The following is a 13,562-nucleotide window of genomic DNA, read 5'->3' as shown; positions in this document are numbered from 1 at the left end:
AGACCAGACAAAGGGAGCAACAGCCAGATCTTATCAGACCCCAAGGCTAGCAGGCTGGGCCTTTCAGAGGCTGTTTGCACTGGGTAAAAAAAAAAAAAAAAAAGCAATGGAGGAAGACGAGGGCAGGGAGAGGTAAGCTGGACCAGGATCAAAGGGAAGGGCGGGGAGGGAGAAGAGGCAGGCTCTGAGCAGAGAGGTCTACAAACGGAAGGGCTGATTCCTGAGCCCAGCCCCTGGGGTCAGAGCTTGACTCTGCCCCTCAGTGGCTACTGAGGACTCGAAACCACTCACCCCTCCACACCCTGGCTGGCTGATCTGTAAAACGGGCAGAGTGACAGTCCCTCCCCGTTTGGCTGAACTGACAGAGTAAACAATGTCTGCAAAGTGCTGAGGGTGGCGTGTGGTGCCGGGCAGTCATCCTAAGAGAAGAGCTTGGCTTGGAGTGGGAGAGGAGGTCTGGCCAGCCAGGAGAGCGGCAGGCTCTTCCAGCAAGCACCCGGAGCTGAGGTCAGGCGCTGCACGTGCAGGCGGCCATGCTGAGAGCGACTCCCTGTCCACTCCAACCCACTGCGCCCTGTGACACCCCCACCCCATGAGGCGCTCACCTCTGCTTTCAGAAGGGGGCCTGGGCCCCTCCCACGTGCTTGCTAGCTCTGCGCCACTCACCATGGGACACCCAGAAAATGACCTCTCAAGGCCCCTCTTCTTTGTCTTTTTTGTTCCGAGAATGCTGTCAGGGACTATAAGGACGTGCAGGTGGTAGACAGAGGCTGACAGAGGATGAGATGGTTGGATGGGATCACTGAGTCAGCAGACATGAACTTGGGCAAACTCCGGGAGATGGTGAGGGACAGGGAAGCCTGGTGTGCTGCAGGCCATGTGGTGGCGGAGAGCCGGACACGACTTGGCAGCTGAACAGCAACGAATGTAGGAGGAAGTTCCAGCGAGACTGGTCTTCAAAGGCCAGGCAGCCCACGGATGAGTCCCACGACCACAGACCAACCTCTTGGCCGTTTAAATCCTCATCTGTAACGTGGGGGTGGGAATACCTATCATTACAGGATTACCATGAAAGAGCGGGGAGGGCAGCTCAATGTATACTACCAATTTTTTTATTTTTTTGGTCATCCCAGGGTCCCTGGTGTGCTCTAGATGGACAGTCGGGAATACTCACATGTCTCCAATGGGTACATGGCCTTACCTGGAATTGGGCAGTGGAGGGGAGCAAGCCCAGACCCCACCAGCCTCTCCAGTCAGATAGGGAGTTCTCCCCCACGCACAGACCCTCACTCTGGTCTTACGAATTCTTTAAATGATGGAGCGCATGCTGGCCCCATGAAGAAGTTACCTGTAGAAGCAGCTGAATTAAGTGGAGGCTGAATACTTTCTGGACCCTCACCCAGAACTAACGCCTGGCTCCAGGGAAGGTGGGGAGCTGTTCCTTCTCTCTGCACTTTCTCAGCTAAGCTGCCTACTTTTGTTTGCACACCCTGGCAATTGACCCTTCATCTGTCAGGTCCCTGGTAGAATTCTAGGAACTTAAAGCTAAAAGAAATCCATCAATTTAGATTTTTTTTAAAGTTTCTGTGGAATCAGAAAAAAGGGGGTCATAAGGAGTAAGCAAAGGGGCTAAGAACAGTGAAAGAAGACAAGAGTCACTGGATTTTCTATCAGGAAAAAAATAATAACACACAGCAAAACTTCATTAAGTCAGTGTTGGTCTAGTCCAAAGAGCTTATCATCTGCAGCAACTATTCCCTAATCAACAGGATGCCTCTCTCGTAATCTCCTGAATGTCTGATAATGAAATATATGAATGTATCAGAGAAGCCAGACTTGATTTATTCGAAGGTGCGGGGTGTCCTGCGGTGATGTCTCTAAGTGTGCAGAGGAGCAAACAGTGCATAGTAGGTAGTCAATAACCCTCAGCTTTCTTTGCTTGCATTTTGTATTATCGAAGCTTTAATCTGATTTATACATGTTCAGTCCTTATCAACAATAACGTGTTTCCATTTTAATATACTACCTTTTATTAAACTGAAGTCACACACTTAATAGCAAGGGCCCGTCCAAGGCACTTTAATCACTACTGGAGCGCTGATGTCTCTCCTAGGAGAGCGGGGGCAAAGCGCAGTTGCAACAACGGGGCCCGTCCATCCACCTCTGCGCTGGCAGGATGAGTTACGGGATTGTATTATCAACGCAATTAGGCCGGGCTCCCTCTGCACGTCCACGACAGACCTCTCGGCTCTGTACAATAAAAGGTACTTTCCTCTGTGACCTGGTTTCCAAAGCATGCTTTCCCCTAAGGAGGCCACCACTGAAGCTTGCATGGAAAGGCTGACCTCTGGGTTCTGTGTGTATCTGTCATTCACAGATTTCCCAACACGGACCCCTGGTCGAGGGCAGATGGAAGCCATACACTAGTGCTTTTCAGGGTGACAACGATGTGAGTGACGCTGACGACAGTGTGAATGGGGCTGACTCTTAATGATGATGATGATGCTGTGAATGATGTCAGTGGTGCTAAGTACTGAGTGCTTAATGGGTACTGAGCCTTGAGGCTTCCCTGGTGGCTCAGCGGTAAAGAATCTGCCTGCAGTGCAGGAGCTACAGGAGACACAGGTTCGATCCCTGGGTCAGCAAGATCCCCAGAGAAGGGCATGGCAGCCCACTCCAGTACTCTTGCCTGGAGAATCCCATGGACGGAGGAGCCTGGTGGGCTATAGTCCACGGGGTTGCAAAGAGTCGGACATGCCTGAAGCAACTTAGCATGCACGCACGAGCCTTGAGGAAGGTTGCTAATGCATCTGCATTTTATAGACGAAGAAACTGGGGCTTAGAGAAGATAAGTGACTTGCCCAAGGCCCAGAGAAAATACTTGGCCAATCCATGACACGGGCCCAGGTATGTGGCTTCTGATTCTGTGGGTCATAGTGTGCTAGGCCCATGCCTTTGTCTGCTCAGCTGTTGTAAGAAAATACCAGAGGCTGGGAGATTTAAGGAACAGATGCTGATTTCTGACAGCTCTGGAGGGTGGGAAGTCCCAGATCAAGGTCCTGGGACCCTGACCTTGAGCGAGATGGGATCTCACCTGTGGTGAAAGTTCTCTTCTAGGCTTGCAGGGGCCGCCCGAGGCTGTGTCCTCAGAGGGCCCTTCCTCAGGGCAAACAGCAGGAGACAGAGCTCTGCTTTCCTCATCTTATCAGGGCACTGACCCCAGGATAACCTCATCTAAATCTAACCCCCTCCCTCCAAAGGCCACCATGCTGGGCACTGGGGCTTCAACCCAGGAATCTTGGAGGACACATTCAGTCCCTAACAACGCATTTCAAGCCACAGTCTCCCTTCTTGCTTGGTCAGGAGCTACGCATTAGAAACCCTGCCCGTCCTCCCAGAGGAGAGGTCTAAGAGAAGTCCCTTCACTGGTATCTAAGTCAGAGCGGCCAAGACCTAAGTCCACCTGCCGCCCTTGCTCACGCCTCCTGGGTGATGGACTGAGGGATGCATTCACAGCCTAAATACTCGAAGCCTGGAATGAGAGGGTTTCACGCCACCAGCTCCGGCCCAGAGCCAGGCCCCAGCAAACCCTGAGTCAGGCAACACTCGACCACAGACACTCAGGGGAAAGACATGGTCTCAGCACCAGACACACTTAGACCTGAAGTCTGCTGCCGCCGGGCAAGGCTTCCTGTGTGAACGGCGGGGAAGCAGGCTCCACAGGCCTGCCTTCAGGCCTGTGACGCCGCCCAGTGCGGTCAGGGCGCTGAGCCTGGCACGCAGAGGGAGCTTTACAAGTACTAGCTGTCTCCCAGGCTCCTTCCTGCTCTGAGCCCTTTCTCCTCCTCCTCTTTCACAAATGCACCACTGATCCCAATTCCCTGCCCCACAACACACACATTCCAGCCCAGAACTGAACTCTACCCCACTGGCCCTGGGCCGCGCTCCTGGGGGATGACGTTCACAAGCAGGATGCCTTCTCACTGGTTCTAGGGTCCTGGAGCTTTACTGCTTCCACCGGCTCTTCCCCTTGAAGATTTCTGGCGCAGGAATGAGTGAGAGAGACAGCGGTGTAACAGCAGTTAAATATATAAAAAGCGGGGGACGCCATTCCAAAACTTGGGTATTTCCACATGTATCTGTAACGAAACACTTGGTCTGTGGTGAGCCAGCTCGCAGCATTTATGGTGCTCCTATGGGGGGTTAGTATTGTGCAGTAAAGCTCCTGGAGACTCAAAAGAGTGACTCTCTCACTATAGAGATGATCTTCAGAATTAAAAAAAAAAAAAGAGGTCTGAGGTCTAGAAGAATGCGGCTGGACCCCCAACCATGTCTGGGCGGGGGCACTGTAGGAAGATGGAGCCCAGGGACAGTCCCCACGGGGAGCTTTCCCGCTCTCGGTGTGGGGGGGTTTGTGCCACTTTGGGCCCTCCTAGGGGGTCAAACAACTACTGAAAGGACAAACGGCCCTCTGGTCAGCAATGCTGGGACTGATCTCTGCAAAGAGAAACCTGAAGAAACTTAAACAAACAACCTCCACAGGGCAGCCCCTCCCCGCTCCGAGCCGACCCACAGGTGAGTGGAGTGACACGGGGCCCACGCCCTCCTGATGCTCCTGGGGGCAAGGTCCAGGTGGCGGCATGCGCCCCACGAGCTGCCGAGCTCCCTTTATGAATCATACATGGAGTAGAGAAGGAAAGGAGACCCGCCAGCTCCACTCTGCACTTCACAGCACAGCATAAGAGTGCGCGGGAGGCAGCAGAAGCTGATTTCTTGAGAAGCGGCCTCACGGTGATCCGTTTATGAAAAGCAGGGGCCTTTGTAGTGCCATCACCCAAGCCAGAGGCCTGTCTGCGTGCCTGTTGGAACGCTGCACAGTGAAAGGCTGGGCGCTAGTGTCACGGCATGTGTTCCAGAGAACATAGGAAGGCCCTAACCAAAGTCCTGGGCTCGTGGTTCTGTTTTGAAGGCGGGCGACACGCAGAGTCGCTGGCTGGAAGTTAGTGAGGATGGGGACTGGCCCACGGGAGGCACAGAAGCTCTGCACACCTCAGTGTCTTCACTATAAAACAAGGATAACAAACGCTGGATCTCACCTCACCACACGGCCCTTTCTTTCCCTTACACTCTGCAGGGGTTGGGGAGGGGTGGGAGGGCGATTAGGCCAAAAATACAGCCAAGTGAGTAAGTGGGGATCTTAGTTCATCTGAGCTGCTATAACAAAAGAGCACAGGCTGGGTGGTTTACAAACAACAGAAAATGCCTTCTTCACCATTCAGGAGGCTGGAGGTCAGAGTGCAAGGTGCAAAGAGGGCCAGATACTACTGAGGCTTATAGCTGGAACCTTCTCATTGCCGCCTCTCATAGCGGAAGGGGCTGGGAGTTCTCTGGAGCCTTTATTAAAAGGCCACCAACCCCATTTGAGAGAGCGCCACCCTATGAAGCAAGCACCTCTCCGAGCCCCTATCTCCTAGTACCATCATCCTTGGAGATGAGGATTTCAAAACATGAACTGGAAGAGTAACATTCACTCCAACCACAGCAGCGGAGAAAGAGAGGGTCTTTCAGGGCGTATGCTGGGGGCATGATAGAGCTTATAGCAACACCTCCCTTCTTCCTCCCTTACTTGACCTCCTTGATACACTCCCACCAAAAGCCAGAAGACAGACAGCCACAACAGAAACCCCATCTGCAGCATCAACTATGGAAGAATCGAAAGGAAAGGCCTCACAGCGGGAGGCAGCCAATGGCTCAGGGATGACCGCTAACACTCAGAGCATGCTCACCTACCATGTGCCAAGTACTCCATCAAGGGCTTCATGGATCATATCGTTTATTCCTCACTTCTCTCCAAAAAGTCCTCTTCCTTCCAAATAGAAGACATAGCTATTAACCCCAGTAAGAAGATACAGAGAAGAAAATACAGCTTGGAAAGATAAAGTAACTGTGTGAGTTGCTGAACGGAAAGACCTAGCTGAGCCTTTAAAGAATCAGCAAAGGTTTATTAGCTAAAGCAGGAGGCGAGGACTACTCCAGGTAGTCAGTAGCATGTGCAAAGGCCCTGCGGTAAGTTCTGTGCATGCTGGGGTGTGTGCAGGCAGGGCAGAGTGGGATGAGAGTGTGCTGCGGAGATTGGCAGGGTCCTTGCAGGGTCAGTTGAGGATGTCAGATTCCATCCCAAGCGCAACAGGCAGCCAGGCGAGGGGATTAAGCAGGAGAGTGGTGAACAGGGTGGTGGGGAGACTGGATTTCTATTCCAGAGCAATGACATTAGCTTCTGCCTGAGAAAGGGATTTCAAGAGAAATAAGAGGGCACAAGAACGTGCCAGCTAGAAACCTGACTGACAGCACAATGCTAATCTTAATGGCACTAACTCTCAGATTCAAAATCGAGCCTAGGCAGTTACCGAGGCTACTTACTGCAGGGAGACCAAACCTCACCAGTGTTTTCTGAACCCCATCTCTTGTACATTAAAAAAAAAAAAAAAAAACCCAAGTGAAAAAGTCTTCCTGTTTTTAGAGAATCTTTTAAACGCTGTAAGAACTCCAAAGGGAAAAGTCCAACACAGGAAAGCAAGCACTGGTGCCCTTTGAAAAGTTTTAATTCTGTTTTAACTTTGCTAAATCTACTTACATTCACATTCTGAAATATGTATGCACGATAAAACACTGCAGTTATGGTCTATTGGGTTAAAAATCCACTTTTTGGAATGGGTTCAAGGAATACTTATACAAAAGACCTCAGAATGGAAAGTAATTCTGCAGATAAAATAGAATGGGAACATCTCTAAATATGCCCCTTGCAAGATAAATGCTCAGTGAGGAGGGGGTCTGGAAGCATCACTAACAGGGGGTTGAAAACAGCCAGCCTCTTAATCCCTCATGGAACTTGCTAGAAGGGAAGGGCCTGGCTAGCGCTCAGCAGCAATATTCATGTTTTTCCAAGGGTCTCTCCACTCCCTTTCACAATTCAGCTGAAACCAAGAAATTGACCCCCAATTTAAGACAGTGAAATTCCATTCTAGCAAGCTACCCACAAAGTGTGGGGTGACCACGGGGTTTATTTTGCAAAGTTGCAGACAAAGACAGCTAAAAAAAAAGAAAAGAAAAAAGAAAGCCTAGAATAAATCCAGCAACAAGCATTGCTGTGCTGCTTCTGTGTAATTATCCTTGCATGGAGAAGCATACAAAAGAGCAAGAGAATAGGGATCTCATCCTTATGGAGGTGCCGGCTCTGAAAGTAGGGCGCTTCTTAGCCCCAAGGGTGTGTCAGAATCACCGTGGGAGCTGGACAGATGTACAGATTGCCGGCACCCACCCTGGTACCCAACGCCTGGACTAAGTGTCCACGGCAGACCTGGGAATCTCCATTTTAAACAGACAGAAGTTCTTCTGGTGGGGGCAGGGCTTCAGGACCACGAACTGAAGAGGAAACTTTAGGCCCGGGGAATCTGACCAGGGGAAGAGGCCCTGGTGCTCACCCCGCCTCGCCTTCTGCCCAGAGAGACCCCTCAGGTGGCCGGTGAGCATCCCGCCCCTCACCTTGACCTCTCTGATAAAGGGCTGGTCCTTGTGTGAATTTCATTCTGCTGCAGGAAGAGCCTTCAGAAAGTGGGAGTGTCCTGTCCCAGTCACCCCTGAAGGGAGCCCACAGGGCCCTTGGAATCCCTCTCCTGTGGTGAGGAAGGGCACCGTGGAGGGGCACAGAGAATGGAGCCCAGAGCTGCGATCCTGGGGACCCCGGTCTAGGGATGGGACGGCGGAAGAACCCGTAGCACTGAGCCTTCAGAGGCGCCATCAGCAGGACGTGTGAGGTTCTCCAGCAGTGCTCAGGAGCAGGACCCGGGACTTCTTAGACCACTCGGGATCTGCGACGTGTGACTGGCAACAGATCAGAATGGGTGCTGTGTGTGTGGCGAGAGCTCTCCTAGAATGGCAGCAAGGATGCTTTCTCCCAGGACAGGCTCTTGTTCCGGATGGGTGGAGAACTCTGGGCTGGGCCAGGTCACCCGGTGGGCTTTGCACGGGGCTGTGATGTTCTCAACTTTCGGATTCAGGGGGTGGAAATGGCTCAGCACACAAGCCCAGAGGCGGGCGCCATCCTCCATAACCACACCAGCATTCACAACGGAGGTCATGTGCTCCTGCTTCTTAGGGCAAAGGAACCAAAGACAGAAATTGCACACGGAGTAATAGTTTCTCGTTCGCCATTGTGTCTTTCTGCAATAAATAATTTCCAGTCAGGGTGTTGGAGAATTTCAAATGATAGACATATTATGTTCATGAAAGACAACTTTAAGAGAAATCTTTCTGCAATAAAAGTGAGGGCTCCCCCCCTCCCCCTTCTTGGCATCCCGGCTTGCCATAGAAATGAGTGATTTTCTGAATTTCTGCCAAGTTAGATGGTTCAGCATGCTATTAGATTAAGTCTGTTTATACAGAAACAGCCAAAAATAGGAAACACACAGAAGCTATTAAAGATATTGTCCTGTGAGGGAAAAGATTTGAATGGTTTTTCTTACTGCAAGTGGGAAATAAGATACGAGTCAGTATTAATGTGATAAAGAAGTTAATGCCTTCTAAAGCAAACCACTGGTTTCTTCATCTTGTTTCAGAGGTGACAATAAAAGGAACATACAGACAATTATTTCGGGTTGGGTGAGCATGGGAGGAAGCAAGGACTCTGCACGGCCCGATCGGGTCTCACAGTGAGAAATACATCGCCTTTAGTGGGGAAAAACGCTGGGGCATCCAGGGAGTTTTTAAAGGGAAAGACGATTCTGGGACAAGGGGTGAGGGGGCAGAAGTGGTGGTGGTGTGGAGGGGGGATTCAATAAATACATAAATAAAATAAGGATTCAGATATTCACGAGTGAGATTCCAATTTCACTTCTGCCCTTGAGTTGCTCCATAAACGAATGGAAATCATACGACCTCTCGGGTCAATGCGATTCAAGACGGAGGCCTTATATTGAGTTCTGCCTGAGAGGGGCCGCGGATTCCTTCTTTCCTCATCTATAAAGTGAACGGTGTGACCTATACCTTGAAGTCACCTCGTTTCTGCTCAGTGAGCCAGGAGGTGACTCCTCCTAGCCACACGCTGGTCACATGAGCTGCTCCTGGCCATGTTCTGGGATGGACAACACGTGGCTCTCAGTGCGAGTGCGCCTATGATTCTCACGCGGAATTTGGCACTGTAATTTTCCTCTTAGCACAGAGCTGAAAATCATGAAGAAGTGGGACTTTCTTACACAACGTGTATTTGCTCTGGGGCTGTCATCGTCTTGGCTGCCTTCTGTAGCCTGGTTAGGAATTGGAACTTGCTGTGCAGCAGAATGCCAAAGACAGGTGAAGTCTCCGCTACCCTGAGTACATTCCTTTTCCACTGCTGTGTGACAAATTCCCACAAATTTATGGGCTGAAAACAACATAACGTTTTGTATCGTACACTTCCAATAGAAGTGTGGGTGTGGCTTGTTGAGCTGGGTTCACAACTTCAGGGTCTCACTAGGCTGAAATTCAGGGATCAGTTGGCCTGTGAATCTCATCAGAGGCTTTGCTGGGGAGTTTGACCATCTCAGTCTGTTGGCAGAATTCATTTCCTTGAGGTTGTCGGACTGATGTCCACATTTTCTTGCCAGTTACTTCGGGCCACTCTCAGATCCTAGAAGCCCCCTGCCTCTCACAACGTGGAAGCTTATGTCTTTAGAACCATCAGTGGAGAGTCTCTCTGACGTGAGTCTTTTAATTCATTACTGACCTGGGCATTTTTGCATAAACCAACACTTGTGGCCAGCGATTTTTATTTTGGGTAGCCAAAAATTAATTCTGTTATTTCACAAACACTTTGTGGGTTATTATATCCAACAGTTACTCCTGACCCAACTGTGAAGTCTTCTAATTTTTGTGAAATGTTGCCTTCCATCCACTCTTCTGTAGAAGCAAAGGCGCATTCTCTAGCACTGTGAGTTTCGTTTTCACTTTCTGCATCGGAACCAATCCCTGAAGTTTTTCTGTCCTTCTGATGGTCTAATATTCATGTCTGAATGAGAACTGCATTCTGAAGAACTATCATCTACTGACACACCAGTATACATGTTGCTAGGACAGTCAGAGCAAGTGCCTGCCTAAAATTCCTGAAAAGCTCTTCTTCACTCAAAATTTCGTGATGCGCCATTTTTGAAATTTTTACATTTATAGTACACACGAGGTTGGAATGAAAACCTAACAGAGCAAAATATGAATAATGACAACCTTAGGTTGCATAATGAACCCTTGATCAATTTTAAGCTCTAACAACTTTGCACGGTGATGTCAACTGTATCATTCTCTAAAAATGTATTGATACATCTCCAGTCAATAATGTGTTAGCAGCTTTAACCTAACTCAGGCCCACATCTCCCTGATATGTCAACTTAAAATCAACTCATCTGGGACCTTAATTATATCATCAAAGTCTCTTTACTTTGCCACGTAGTGAAGACTAATCAAGGAAGTGGCATTCCTTAATCGTTTCTACTTCCCATTGGTTAAAAGCAAATCACAGGTCCTCAATCACACCATGGCATGGACAAAGGAGAGGGGGACTCACTGGACCCACCTTTGAACCCACCTGCCAATGAGAGCAAGAAAAGAGAAGTTAGCTTCTGAAGAAAAAAGAAGAACTACTTCATTTATGAGCCTGAGCTTAGAATCTTGGTGCAGGGCGAGGGGAGACAGGAGAGAAAAAAGATAGAACACCGTATTTCTTCCAAGTAATCTTGTTCTTCCAAGAACTACCTGCTGCCCAGGTATTATGAAATGAAAATACAGGTGCCCTTAAAATGTGCAGCTAAACATCAGCAGCAGCTATCTGGGCAGTGGAAACCCTCCTTCAGCTGGGGCAACAATGAACTTGGGCCTCCAGGCGCACAAAGCATCCAGAAAAAGCCAAGGCAGACCCAAGGACAGACCCACGCCAACTCGTCCACGAGACCGGAACAGCACAAGGTTCGGGGAAGATGACGCCAGGTCAGATGCCACTTGCCCGCCAATAAAAAGTCAAGTGTGAGGCCGCCGGACAAGAGGAAAACAGGAAATGTGTGTGACAGCAGAGGAAACACAGTTGGAAGGAGAAAAGCACAGGGATGCGAACCGGGGGGAGAAACCAGTCAAGGAGAGACGTGACGGGGATGCGGATGAGGGGTGGCCGGAGCGGAGGGAGACAGGGAGGCACCCTTCACAGGAGGCGGGGCTGGGCGGCGGGCAGGAGGCGGGGCTGGGGCGGCGGGCCGACACAGCCACCAGTTAACTGGAAAGCTCGGTTAAACAGAACGCTGCGCCAGTCAAAGCAAATCCCACTCAGCTTGGCAGCCCCATTCCGGCCATTAACCTTGGTGTTCTTTCGGAGCCCTGGCGCTCTCACAGGTGTGAGGTAAAACTATCTGGTCTCTGCTCTCGCCTGCCTGTTAAAGCCCACCATCTTCAAAGAGGGATTGTGGGCCAAGCTGGGGGTGGGAGGAGAGGCAGGTGGAAGAGGCTTACGGACCACAAGCTGTGTCTTCACCACAAGGAGCCTGTGAACGCTGAGATAGAAAAAAAAATCTGGTGAGATGCTTTAATATAAACACAGAAACACAACCTGGGCCAAGAAATTGCTCAAAAAACAAAATTCCAACCCAATAAATCCAGTGCAGAGTGACCCAGAACGTGACAAATGAAAGAAGAAATAAACCAAGGAGGAAACCCAGATCCAAGAATATGTCCTTATAGTCATGATGTTTATAAATCTGACACACTTGCAAGGAGAGCTCACTAAAGATTATTTCTATGCAAATATGCATTTTGCCAACCCAAGTGTGTGCAAAAAAAAAAAAAAAAAAGGCCCTAAGTACATTTCCTGAAATCAGTTCTCAAGCAGTTGAAGTGCCTCAGGAAGCAGGGAGAACATGGATAAATATTAAAATGTTGGGCCAAGTTGAAACTTGACAAAGGACAACTACCCCCGATACAGGTGGCAGGGGACGAGACTGCTCCACACTGTCCAGTAGCTGGTGTCCAGCCTGGGTGGGATGTTTGGCCGAGGGGTCTCTGCATGGTACTCTGGCACGGTATGCAAGCATGGTGGCGTCTGTACTGTGTTTCTGTAATCTCCTTACTTAGTCACTCTGCCAGAAATGGTGGAAATGCCAATATTCAAATATAAGCACAAATCTAAAACTTGTGAAAATGGCTTTATAACTAGCATCACATGAAAGAGTCCCCAAACTCAGAACATGATCCCTATTTCTGAATTTGTCAGTGTATCGCATTTCAGCAAAATTAGGGTGGATACTATTTACAACACTCAGCCCAGAGGCCGGGATTATTAAACATGTTCAGCCTGATTAGGCTAAGCATTACAAGAGCTATGGAATAGAAAAAGCTAAGAAGGTATTTGTTGTTGTTCAGTTACTAAGTCGTGTCCGACTTTTCTGTGGTCCCATGGACTGTAGCCCACCAGGCTCTGCTTCCATGGGATTCTCCAGGGAACAGTACTGGAGTGGGTTGCCATCTCCTTTTCCAGCGGATCTTCCTAACCAGGGAGCGAACTCGAGTCTCCTGCATTGGCAGGCAGATTCTTTCCCACTGAGCCACCAGGGAAGCCCAAGAATGCACTTAGGAGGCAAATCCGGCAGTATTTCTGAGGTGTACGTAGCGTGCTTCAAGGCAGAGCCTGCTGTCGGGACTGCAACCCTGCCTGGACTGAGGTGGGGCGGGGCCCTTCATCTGTCACGCGCTCCATGCCCTCTGGCCCGGAGACCCGCCTGCTTCCCCGAAGTCAGGATGTTTGCACTGACAGGCACCCTGTCAGCTCCCAGGGCACAGCTTTAGGGACGATGTGGCAGGAAGCCCAGCAGGACACACGGACATCGCTAGGGTGGCTCCACGCTGGGCCCAAGGGCCTGCCACCTGCAGCCCAGCCAGGGTACAGGGTGCAGGCCCCAGGCCGGAAGGCAGCAATCTAGACCCTAAAAAACAGTGTGTTAAAGATCACAACCATGATTTTACTAACACCAAAACAAGCACACGCGTAAAGAAACCACCTTTTTTGCTCCATTCCTGCTGCTTTGTGTGTCCACCACAGTGACAAAGCTGGAAAAAGACTCTGTGAGACCCAAAGGGTTCTGAACACAGAACGCTCAACAACCATTTGGTAGCGAAAGCTGTTGAGAGCAGAACCAAGTCATTATTCTGTGAACATCTTTTTATTTTGATGCAGAGAAAGGTACGTGTTTAATTACAAGTTGCTGCCCCCTGGGCTACAGAGCCAGACGGTAACTACTGTGCACTTTGTGGGCACATGATCCCTGCCCGCTCAGCTGTGCCACCGCAGCTGAAAGCAGTCAGGGCTTTCCAAACACATGGGCATAGCTGCGCACCAGGAAAACTTTATTTACAAAACAATCCTCAGACGAAATTCGGACTTTGGCTCTAAGTCTGCCACCCTGAGTAGTACACAAAATACGCAGTGTATCACCTTTCTGAATTTTGAACAATTTGCAAACACACTTGGCCCCAAGGGTTTTCTACAGGGGAGTTGC

The 13,562-nt window shown here is 49.9% G+C and overlaps 1 protein-coding gene across 5 annotated transcripts in view; it reads right to left on the bottom strand.

Annotated features, from left to right (window-relative positions):
- The window catches only part of WWOX (WW domain containing oxidoreductase), a 550,729-nt gene that overhangs the window by 118,484 nt on the left and 418,683 nt on the right, over positions 1–13,562 (bottom strand). Inside the window, exon 9 of one of the 5 annotated variants that reach the window (XM_055554128.1) lies at positions 8,105–8,220. The exons of the other annotated variants lie outside the window; for them this stretch is intronic. Within the exon in view, the coding sequence (XP_055410103.1) occupies positions 8,152–8,220 (69 nt within the window). The 3' untranslated portion in view covers positions 8,105–8,151. Of the gene's footprint in view, positions 1–8,104; positions 8,221–13,562 lie in introns of those variants that run through there. 5 annotated transcript variants of the gene reach the window in all.

This window comes from Bubalus kerabau, chromosome 17 (genome assembly GCF_029407905.1).
Source record: "Bubalus kerabau isolate K-KA32 ecotype Philippines breed swamp buffalo chromosome 17, PCC_UOA_SB_1v2, whole genome shotgun sequence".
NCBI lineage: Eukaryota > Metazoa > Chordata > Mammalia > Artiodactyla > Bovidae > Bubalus > Bubalus kerabau.
Note: the sequence above shows the minus strand (reverse complement) of the source record. Positions and strands in the feature narration are given on the sequence as shown.